This window comes from Oncorhynchus masou, chromosome 33 (assembly GCF_036934945.1).
Source record: "Oncorhynchus masou masou isolate Uvic2021 chromosome 33, UVic_Omas_1.1, whole genome shotgun sequence".
In the NCBI taxonomy this organism is placed as follows: Eukaryota; Metazoa; Chordata; class Actinopteri; order Salmoniformes; family Salmonidae; genus Oncorhynchus; species Oncorhynchus masou.
The window spans coordinates 29143519-29155309 of record NC_088244.1 but is presented as its reverse complement, the minus strand read 5'-3'; the positions used below and the strand labels follow the sequence as shown (position 1 = coordinate 29155309).

Here is an 11791-nt window from a genome sequence, read left to right as displayed (position 1 = left end):
ATCTTGCTTGTTTGTAGGTGACCAAATACTTATTTTCCACCATAATTTGCAAATAAATTCATTAAAAATCCTACAATGTTTTTTTCTCATTTTGTCTGTCATCGTTGAAGTGTACCTATGATGAAAATTGCAGGCCTCTTATCTTTTTAAGTGGGAGAACTGGCACAATTGGTGGCTGAATAAATACTTTTTTGCCCCACTGTATTTGGTATGATAATTATTTTTGTCATTTAGCAGACGTTCTTATCCAGAGCGACTGGATAGCGGGTGAATACATTTTAATTAAAAAATAATCATTTCATACCGGTTGCAGGAATTGAACCCACAGCCCTGGCATTGCAACCGCCACGCTCTACCAACTAAGCTTCGCAGAACACTATGACACTGATATTTTTGCATTTGTAGAAGTGTTTAGAAACATATTCTATTCTTACAATAAAAGTGACTCCAAAATGACAACGCAAAATTTAACATACATTTTTATTGTAAACAAAATAAATCGAAAACAAACAAAGCAAACAACAAATGCATCTAACACATTTGTAGAGTCACACGTTTGATGCAGTCATTGTGTGCTATGAATATGGGACCAAATAATTAACTTTGAGTACTTTAATACACAAGTGAATTTTTCCCAATACTTTTGGTCCCCTAAAATAGGGGTATATGTACCAAAAGTGCTGTACAATTCACAATAACATGATTCCAGAAGACAGAAGGGGTATTTAAAGACAACAGTCATTAGGATATTAATTTATTATAATAAAATGCATTGAGTTTGATTAATAATGTAAAAGTTATGGTAAAATGGTTGAGTTGAAGACATTCAGTATAATGATCAATGGTATTAGACCTTCAGTACTGCCGATCTGTAAAAAAAAAAAAAAGGGACAATTTTATACAATGCACTTCAGTTATGTATCAGCCTACAAAGGGTTATATTGTCAGTACATAGACCCTTCAGAATTACTCACAGTGACATGTGGGAAGGGCAGGAGTCCATGTCCCATCCAGGCCGCATGTGACGGTGCCTGGTCCATTCATCACCATGCCCCTAAAGCAGACAAATGTCACAGAGTCCCCAAACTCCAGTGGCATTCTAATTCCTCTTGTCCTTTGGGCATATTGTACTTTGGGATAGGGACATTTAATATCTGTGAACAGAGATGAAAGAGTCAACATAAGCTTTTATTTGATTGGTTTTAAAGGGGTTGGTTCCTTAATATTACTCTCAGGGCCAAGTTCTCAACACTTAAGGGATGTTCCTAGTTTGCTAAAGGGAAAAAAACATAGCAAAAATAGTGCAGCTATAGAAGCTATAGAGTTGAACAGAAAATGGCACCTTTGCACTCTGGAGGTGGTGCACTCCATGTCCCATCTTTGGTACAGTAGAGCTCACTCGTTCCAATCAGTTTCCCTACGCGACACCGATAGCCAATCACAGTGCTGTAAACGTAAGGTGGTTCCAAATGGCCATTTATCTCTCCATTTACCACCTCAGGAAGTTTAGCACACTGCACAGCTGAAAGTCACAAACACAATGTACATTTACATGACCTTTTTTTAAAGATTATGGTTGACAGAACTGAAGTTCAGGGATGTTCTAAACTAAAGCAAAGTTACCAAAAGCAATTGAACTATGACCCAGGTGTAAAACTGTGTGGTGCAGTAGACCATCTAAAAAATAAATGTGACACCTTCACAGACAGGAACACGCCCATCCCAGCCATCATTCATGCAATTTCTTACATTCTGTCCAACCAGCTGATACCTGGTGTAATAATGGGTACAAAAAGTGATTTAATATGACAACGCATCATTTTATTTGTACACCGCAACAATTCTGAGAGTAGCCTTAAGAGCAAAAAGACATACTAGCAGAATAGAACGTACCCCTCATTACAAACCCCTGTGGCTGTATCTCCAAACTGTGCACCGGTATAGACGAAATGACCAAAAGACATCTCTCCAGCTGAGCCACATGATTTGCCTTTGGACAAGAAAATGCCATTAAATTACATTTTTCAGAAGGCACAAAACAGACAAACATTAACTACCACAGAGTGATATATTCTAGACCATCTATGGCTCTGCTGCCACCTAATGCTTAAACAAGAGAATAATGTTCTTTATATACTGTAGTACATAGGAGGAAGAAGTATTAATGATGTGCCAGAGTATATGAAAAGTATATGTGGAGTAACTAACTGTACATATACAGTACCTGTCTAAAGTTTGGACACACCTACCCATTCAAGTAAAAAAAAAACATTGTAGAATAATAGTGAAGACATCAAAACTATGAAATAGCACATATGTAATCATGCAGTAACCAAAAAAGTGTGAAACAAATGTACATTTATTAGTAGCCACCCTTTGCCTTAATGACAGCTTTGCACACTCTTGGCATTCTCTCAAACAGCTTCACCTGGTATGCTTTTTCAAAAGTCTTGAATGAGTTCCCACATATTCTGAGCACTCGTTGGCTGCTTTTCCTTCACTCTGCGGTCCAAATCATCCCAAACCATGTCAATTGGGTTGAATGTCGGGTGATTGTGGAGGCCAGGTCATCTGATGCAGCACGCCGTCACTCTGCTTCCTGGTCAAATAGCCCTTACACAGCCTGGATTTGTGTTGCGTCACTGTCCTGTTGAAAAACAAATGATAGTCCCACTAAGCCCAAACCAGATGGGATGGCGTATCGCTGCAGAATGCTGTGGTAGCCATGTTGGTTAAGTGTGCCTTGAATTCTAAATAAATCACTGACTGTCACCAGCTAAGCCCCCCCACACCATCACACCTCCTCCTCCAGGCTTTACGGTGGGAACCACACATGCAGAGATAATCCGATCACCTACTCTGCGTCTCACAAAGACACAGCGGTTGGAACCAAAAATCTCACAGTTGGACTCATCAGACCAAAGGACAGATTTCCACCGGTCGAATGTCCATTGCTCGTGTTTCTTGGCCCAAGCAAGTCTCTTCTTCTTATTGGTGTTCTTTAGTAGTGGTTTCTTAGCAGCAACTCGAAAATGAAGGCCTGATTCACGCAGTCTCCTCTGAACAGTTGATGTTGAGATGTGTCAGTTACTTGAATTCTGTGAAGCATTTATTTGGGCTGGTAACTCTAATGAACTTATCTTCTACAGCAGAGGTAACTCTGGGTCTACCTTTCCTGTGGCGGTCCTCATGAGAGCCAGTTTCATCATAGCACTTCATTTCAAAGTTCTTGAAATGTTCCGTATTGACTGTAAAGTAATGATGGACTGTCGTTTCTCTTTGCTTATTTGAGCTGTTCTTGCCATAATATGGACTTGGTATTTTAGCAAAAAGGTCTATCTTCTGTAAACCACCCATACCTTGTCACAACACAACTGATTGGCTCAAACGCATTAAGAAGGAAATCAATTCCACAAATTAACTGTTAATTGAAATGCATTCCAGATGACTACCACATGAAGCTGGTTGAGAGAATGCCAAGAGTGTGCAAATCTGTCACCAATGCAAAGGGTGGCGACTTTGAAGAACCTCAAATCTAAAATATATTTTGACTTGTTTAACACTTTTTTTGGTTACTACATGATTCCATGTGTGTTATTTCATAGTTTTGATGTTTTCATTATTATTATTCTACAATGTAGAAAATAGTAAAAAATAAATAAAAAACCTTGAATGAGTAGGTGTGTCCCAACATTTGATTGGTACTGTACTTTCATCTATTCTGGCACATCATTTCATATGGTTACTTACGTTCACATCTCAGAGTTACTGGCGTCCACCTCCCACGGACGCAGGTACTATAGTAAGTGCCTCTTACTCTCATGTATCCCAAGGCACAACTGTACCTGACCCGGTGACCAGGACCAAAATCTGCCTGTGCTCTACAGCAGTCAGAAAGGTGTGCGTTGGAGAGGTACGGTGGCACTCCACATCTGCCTACAGGAAAGGGAGATAGATAGAAATCACATCTGTTGTAAAACCAATGCATCATAACATGTATTATATATTGCAATGCTCAAAGTAACAGATCTTGGCTGGTGTTTGTGTTTACCATCAGGCTTGGGGCTTTCAATTATATCATTAAAGGGCAGACAAAGTGGGAGCTCGGGCTGCCACTGGCCGTCTGGTCCACAGGTGAGCTGCTGGGCTCCAGTCAGGAGGAAGCCCTCGGAGCAGACCAAGGTCACTGAGGCTCTGACCCTGTACACTGAGACAGTCTCACTCAGCTTCACACTGTTGGCCACTGAAGGAGCAGGGCAGGTCACTTCTGCTGGAACCACTTGTGGTTCACCTCCCTCTAGAATGATGACATTTAAAATGTTATTGTGGTTTTGTTTAATTCATTATTGCATCTATAATGACATAAAAACAAAAGTGTGCCTCATCTTGGAGATAAGAGAAAAAATGACCTCGTACTTTGGTAAAAAGCACAACATTAAGACTAGGAATACAGTACATTCAATCCTTTGAAAACAAGAGATCCTTTACCTGGCACACATTGTGGAATCTCTTCCATCCATTCCCCAGATCTTGAACATTTTATGCGGGCAGCACCTTTTAGCAGGTTTCCTTTAAAGCAGGAAATGGTTACATCTGATCCAGGTCTTCTTTGCTTGATGGATGGCCTACCATTTGTTATGTTTAATATAGGGCACTTAATCTCTACATGAGTAAAAGAAAAAAAGAAAAAAAAGAAGCAGAAGCAAGTTAAAACAAAACTACAACACATTTGACACAGAGTCTATATAGCAGTTGTCTCAATCATGTCAGGATACTCACGTGTGCACTGTGGAAGAGAAGGAGTCCATTTTCCGTCAACCCCACATGTGACAGTGTTCGATCCATCCAAATAATAAAGGTCCTTGCAGGAAAAGGACAAAGAATCTCCAGGTCTATAAACTTGCTTCAACCCATTGATCAACCACTTCCTCTTTGCATTGGGGGCATTGCAAGTGATCTCTAGAAAAAAGAAGCAGAAAATAGCTCATAGAAGTTTGGTGTCTCTCTGTGGCAGATGGCCATGCCCTATCATTACAGAGCACTCCGAACAAATCATCACTGAAGAATGATAATTAGAGTTTCAAAAACAACAGAACAGACATAGCAATGTCTCCATAGAGTGGGAGTTGGAATTACAGGAGCTAGGCACCGCCATAACAAATCAAGGCTCCAAAGCAATGAACATGGGCCAGACACCCCAAAAAAGTGAAAAGATTTCAACTTTGGGCACCCTTACGTGATGTTGGGCACCCCTACTGAGTCAATGTGTTATTCAAATCAGGATGGACCTCACCTCCGACAGAGGGCAGACAAAGTGGGAGCTCGGGCTGCCACTGGCCGTCTGGTCCACAGGTGAGCTGCTGGGCTCCAGTCAGGAGGAAGCCCTCGGAGCAGACCAAGGTCACTGAGGCTCTGACCCTGTACACTGAGACAGTCTCACTCAGCTTCACACTGTTGGCCACTGAAGGAGCAGGGCAGGTCACTTCTGCTGGAACCACTTGTGGTTCACCTCCCTCTAGAATGATGACATTTAAAATGTTATTGTGGTTTTGTTTAATTCATTCTTGTATCTATAATGACAAACAAAATATGTGCCTAGTCTTGGAGATTCAGAGGAAAAACAGATGCCTCCATCGAGACAATGACCTCATGCTTTGGTAAACAGCACAACATTATAGGTGCCTGTGATTTGGGCGATTTTTACAAAATGTCATCCATAACAAAACAAACAACAAATCAGGTCCTTTGGAGTAAGGATTGTTGACATATATTTCACATTTTTATCTTAAAGCATAATTGATAAATAAATCCTTGAGGTTGGAACATTTGTGAGTTTTTGGGCTTACCCAGACGTCCTTTAAGATTCCATAATGTTTAATCTGTAAATGCTAGAACTTGATGTCATAAGAAACTTTACTGTTCGCTCTGTAATATGAGAGGTAATTTCATTTCAATAATAATTTCCATGCATTAATTTATTTTTTAAATATAAACATACATATTGAAGATATACAATTTTTGATTTGGCTACATTTGTTTCATATTGTTGAACATAATATACTCTACAGGCTTATCAAAGTTTCAGAGTGGTATCTCTGCTAGTTTGAAAGTTAAGGTCCATTTTATAGAGAGAAATTGGCATATTAGGCAATGTAACCAATTGAAGCCCTCGTTTTACTTGTATCACTGCAAATCCTGTAAATTACCAGCAGAGGGCAACCATTTTGAATCCAATTTCACATTCACAATGTTGGTAATGCTTACAAATTGGATCATAACCACTGAGGTATAATAAGAACTGATGTTCCAACTGTTTTTTCAAGGAAATCTACTCAAGTTCCAAGTTCCGTCTATATCCGAGTTGCATCCGGTTTATACAGACCAACATCACATGCGCACCAGCACTTAGTGAGCACAGGCAACATCACCACATCATCCAAAAACATAGCAGACGTTGGATGAATATAAAATGTTAATATCTACATCTATGAATGATGCAAATAATATTTAAAAAATATATATATAATCTGCTTTAGTGAAAATTATTTGAATAATTAAATGGATTTTTTGTGCACAAAGGTGATGACTAAAGTGTCTTATTAGGAATGTTCAAATCTGACTTCTCTATGTGGCCGTCTGTAGAAACGGACCTTCTGGGCCAGGTGTCAGTTAAACTGTAGTACCGAAGCAAAACTGTAGGAGCAGTCGAAACCGTGCTTCTAGACAAGAGCCCTGGCCCCTTGATCATAACATAAGTAGCAGAGATCCCACTTTAAACTTCAATATGCCCATAGAGTATATTATGTTCAACAATATTAAGATATTCATATGACACCATTGTTTGCTTTGTAGCACCTACAGATAAAACATTGTGGAGTCTTAAAGCGGCAATAAGCAGTTGAAGCAATAACAAAGCGGTTTTCCCGCGCCTGTTTTGGTAAAAAGCTGAAGGGTGGGGCTGGAGAAATGGAAGCACTCTCAAATTCATGGACAGTGCTATGGATGCATGGACTGACCATCCAAGATATATAGTTTTAACCATGTAATGAGGCTACACAGTGTTTGTTTACATTTACTTTGTTTACAAACATTGGAGTAAAACAAGCTTATATATTTTGGGTTCTGATGGGGCACTAGAGTTGAACTAAGCCTATGCGGCATTTATAAGTTATATTCTATAAGAATCACTGGGTATATATAATTAATTTATAAGTTATATTCTATAAGAATCACTGGGTATATATAATTCATTTATAAGTTATATTCTATAAGAATCACTGGGTATATATAATTCATTTATAAGTTATATTCTATAAGAATCACTGGGTATATATAATTCATTTATAAGTTATATTCTATAAGAATCACTGGATATATATAATTCATTTATAAGTTATATTCTATAAGAATCACTGGATATATATAATTCATTTATAAGTTATATTCTATAAGAATCAATGGATATATATAATTCATTTATAAGTTATATTCTATAAGAATCACTGGATATATATAATTCATTTATAAGTCAAAAAACTGTATGTAGCAGCAGATTTCATATTTAAATGAGGCATGGGTTAGGCCAAAATGTCACAAATAGTCCAACTTCAATTGATTATCTGTCAATTATGCTTTAAGATACAAATGGCAAATATGTCAACAATCCTTCCTCCAAAGGAACCTTCAGTGGATTCACTTTTGCGAAGAAAAAAAATGGAAAAAAATCATGGTCTTTTTTTGTTGTTCTAGTCTGGCGAGGAATCATCCTTACAGGACATTAGCTAGGCCATTATTACCCATGCTGTGGTAGCCTAAAGGAGCATTTGTTTACATGATATTCTAATGCTTTTGTAACAATGGGACAATTACGGACTGAATGTCCAAGACCAACATGGTCAAGTCTCAACAACAGGATCTTGGTGTGTCATGCCAACAATCAACTAGACAAGTACAGGGCATGCCAGTCTGTTATTTCATACAGCAGAAGCTACTAAATTGATTAGGATGCATGTTATATGTCCTACTTAGAAAGGAACGGACCTGATTGCTGCATATTACTTTACGATTGATCATTGGATGGTGCATACCTTCACACGTGGGAATCTCTCCACTCCAGCCAGAGTCCTCACATATTCTGTATTCCATCCCCTTCAGTGTAAACCTGTGCAAATATCACAGAGATTAAGAAAAGGCCCAGGCTATAGGACTATTTCATTACATTCAAGACACTTACCCCTCATTGCACACTGCATATGCTTTGTCCCCGATAAAAGCCCCCCTATATTGAAAGTATCCATTGAATAACTCCCCAGCAGATCCACAGTTCTTCTCTGAAGAGAGGATGGGACACATTAGAAAACAGCAGGGGAGCCAGGGAATGAATCCAGGGTGAGATACTGGGCCAAACTCAACATAAATAACCACGGGGAACTGTTTGTGCCAAACAGCGCTAAAACAGGCACACTGCAGTCCTCAAGGACTGAACTGAATATAAATGTTATTCCCAAATGTTCTCTTTGCAACCACCAGAGGGCCCCAGTAAATGTAAGTGTCAAACGACATTTACTTGCCACAACAACCTCACCCCAGAGACAGTTATAACCATAATGATATGATATTCATTGAACCAGTGTTATGCACAACAACAATATATACTGATCTAAATGCTTAGCTGTAGGCATTTACTTACTTTCACACGTCATGGTTAACTGTGTCCATTTTCCAGCTTGACACTTGATATAGCGAATGCCACTCTTCTGAGTGTAGCCCTCGGCACATCTGTAGAGGACTTTTTGTACATGGCTGAATATACTCTTTTTCGGTTTCATGTCCTCGATTTGCGTGTGTGGATAGGACGGTGGCGCATCACATTTCGATGGAACTTGAGCTGTTTAGAAACAAATGAGCCACATCAGCAACAGTGGCAATTCAAATCACTGCGTTTATCCGATGAATATGTAAAAATGCTACAAATGACATTGTCAGTGTTAAAGTGGACAGTGCAATGTTAATTTTACGAAAACAACAATCTTACCTGAGGCATGTAGGGCGAGTGATAAGAAGAACACGACATTATACACCAGATTCATCGTTTCATGTGCATTCGGATCTGTACGCTCACCCGTTGAAACGTTATTGAGTTTAATGAAATAGTATGTCGACTGGGTTATATTTTGTAGTTGTAGGGGAGGTAACGTAAAATGACGAGGAGCCATGTAGGCCTACGTAGTTAGGCTATTCAGATTTATTTACGTCAAGTAATCTGAGTTTTTCCATTGGTAATATTTAGACTCACTCCTATTTTGGAACCATGTATGATCAGTGGTTCAAGAAACACTCCAACATAGGAGTGGGTCAAAGTTTCCCACAGGCAAAAAACAGTGGTATAAAGTAAAACTACTTTAAAGTGCTACTTAAGTCTTTTTTTTGTGGTATCTATACATTACTATTTATATTTGACAACTTTTACGTTTACTCCACTACATTTCTAAAGAAAATAATGTAGTTTTACTCCATACATTTTCCCTGACAAACAGAAAGTACTCATTTACATTTTGAACGATTAGCAGGACAGGAAAATGGTGCAATTCAGTTATCAAGAGATCTGGTGGACTCATTAAACACAAATGCATCGTTTGTAAATTATGTCTTTAAGTGTTGAAGTGTGCCCCTGGCTATCCGTAAAAAAATGGTGCTTAATATAAGGAATTTGAAATTACTTATACTTTTGATACTTAAGTATATTTTAGCAATTACATTTACTTTTGATAGTCAAGTATTTTGAAAACCAAATACTTTTAGACTTTAACTCAAGTTGTATTTTACTGGGTGACTCACTTTCACTTGAGTCATTTTATTTGAAGGTGTCTTTACTTTTACTCAACCAAGACAAGTGTGAACTTTCTTCACCACTGGTCAAAAAATGGTTGAATCAACATTATTTCCAAGTCATTTCAACCACCAAAATATACTTGATGATGTTGAATCAATGTGGAAAACTAATTGGATTTGCAAAAAATAATCAACGTGAAAGACATTTTGTATTTTTTTTCACCCAACGTTTTACCTAAATCAAAAGACATGGTGGGAGTTTTTCCTAGCCACCGTGCTTCTACACCTGCATTGCTTGCTGTTTGGGGTTTTAGGCTGGGTTTCTGTACAGCACTTTGAGATATCAGCTGATGTACGAAGGGCTATATAAATAAATTTGATTTGATTTGATTTGGATGTTTTTAATTTTTTTCTTCACATTGAATTCAAAATGTAAATCAAAACTAGACATAGAATTTACATCTGTTCTGAGTGGGTTGTATGTTTTACAACCCCATAACAGCATCTGCAGTAACCAAGTATTCCAGCCACTCTCTTCCTCTGAACCAGTTGCTCTTAAATAAAACAATTTTAGGGTAGGAATCTAGACTAAACTGGGCTGGGTCTTCTGTTTCAAGATCATCAGGAACAGTCGAAGGTGGAGGCGGCTGTGGAGCCATTATCCTGGCAGCGCTTGTGGAAGGGTGGGGCTCTGAACACCAAGCTTGCTGGAGTTTAGCAGCATCATCGCTGTTGTCTTGGCGGCAGCCTCAGTGGTTTAATGCTCTTGCTGCTCATCGCTCTCCTTTGTTTGGGTACTTTGGCGAAGCCAATCTTAACCTATTTAGCTAGCTCGAACCAGATAATATGCCAAGGATAATAACACTAATGCTTTTTACAGCCTCAGATGAAGTCGGAAGTTTACATACACTTAGGTTGGAGTCATTAAAACTTGTTTTTCAACCACTCCACAAATTTCTTGTTAACAAACTATAGTATAGGCAAGTCAGTTAGGTCATCTACCTTGTGTATGATGCAAGTAATTTTTCCAACAATTGTTTACAGACAGATTATTTAATTTATAATTCACTGTATCACAATTCCAGTGGGTCAGACATTTACATACACTAAGTTGACTGTGCCTTTAAACAGCTTGGACAATTCCAGAAAAGGATGGAATGGCTTTAGAAGCTTCTGATAGGCTAATTGACATCATTTGAATCCATTGGAGGTGTACCCATGGATGTATGTCAAGGCCTACCTTCAAACTCAGTGCCTCTTGATTGACATCATGGGAAAATCAAAAGAAATCAGCCAAGTTGTGGACCTCCACAAGTCTGGTTCATCCATGGGAGCAAATTCCAAATGCCTGAAGGTACCACGTTCATCTGTACAAACAATAGTATGCAAGTATAAACACCATGTGACCACGCAGCCATCACACCGTTCAGGAAGGAGACGCGTTCTGTCTCCTAGAGATGAACGTACTTTGGTGAGAAAAGTGTAAATCAATCCCAGAAAAACAGCAAAGGACCTTGTGAAGATGCTGGAGGAAACAGGTACAAAAGTATCTATATCCACAGTAAAACAAGTCCTATATCGACGTAACCTGAAAGGCTGCTCAGCAAGGAAGCCATTGCTCCAAAACCGCCATAAAAAAGCCAGACTACGGTTTGCAACTACACATGGGGACAAAGATCATACTTTTTGGGGAAATGTCTAATGAAACAAAAATAGAACTGTTTGGCCATATTGACCATCATTATGGATGGAGGAAAAAGGGGGAGACTTGCAAGCCAAAGAATACCATCCAACTGTGAAGCACGTGGGTGACAGCATCGTGTTGTGGAGGTGCTGCAGAAGAGACTGGCGCACTTCACAAAATGGATGGCATCACGAGGAAGGAAAATTATGTGGATATATTGAAGCAACATCTCAAGACATCAGTCAGGAAGTTAAAACTTGGTTGCAAATGGGTCTT

The 11791-nt window shown here is 38.8% G+C and overlaps 1 protein-coding gene across 2 annotated transcripts; it reads right to left on the bottom strand.

Annotated features, from left to right (window-relative positions):
- Positions 1-461: 461 nt before the first annotated feature.
- LOC135528201 (complement receptor type 2-like) lies at positions 462-9208 on the bottom strand. Of its 2 annotated transcripts, XM_064957119.1 has the most exons (14): positions 9035-9208; positions 8690-8887; positions 8234-8330; positions 8088-8161; positions 5294-5515; positions 4780-4959; positions 4489-4662; positions 4052-4297; positions 3751-3936; positions 1894-1990; positions 1698-1771; positions 1343-1522; positions 975-1154; positions 462-869 (listed from the first exon to the last, which is right to left on the bottom strand). In XM_064957119.1, the coding sequence occupies exons 1-14, from the start codon at positions 9087-9089 to the stop codon at positions 856-858; spliced, it is 1977 nt and encodes a 658-aa protein (XP_064813191.1). In that variant the 5' UTR covers positions 9090-9208; the 3' UTR covers positions 462-855. The 2 variants fall into 2 exon arrangements, with proteins under 2 accessions (XP_064813191.1, XP_064813192.1); XM_064957120.1 differs by lacking the exons at positions 8234-8330; positions 9035-9208 and having other exon boundaries at positions 8690-8777.
- Positions 9209-11791: the final 2583 nt, after the last annotated feature.

Coding starts and splice junctions, on each gene's coding strand:
- LOC135528201 (XM_064957119.1), bottom strand. CDS start 9,089: ATGAATCTGGTGTATAATGTCGTGTTCTTCTTATCACTCGCCCTACAT. Junction 1,772..1,893: donor ACAGGGGTTTGTAATGAGGG/GTACGTTCTATT, acceptor TTATTACACCAG/GTATCAGCTGGTTGGACAGA. Junction 1,155..1,342: donor ACCACCTCCAGAGTGCAAAG/GTGCCATTTTCT, acceptor CTCTGTTCACAG/ATATTAAATGTCCCTATCCC.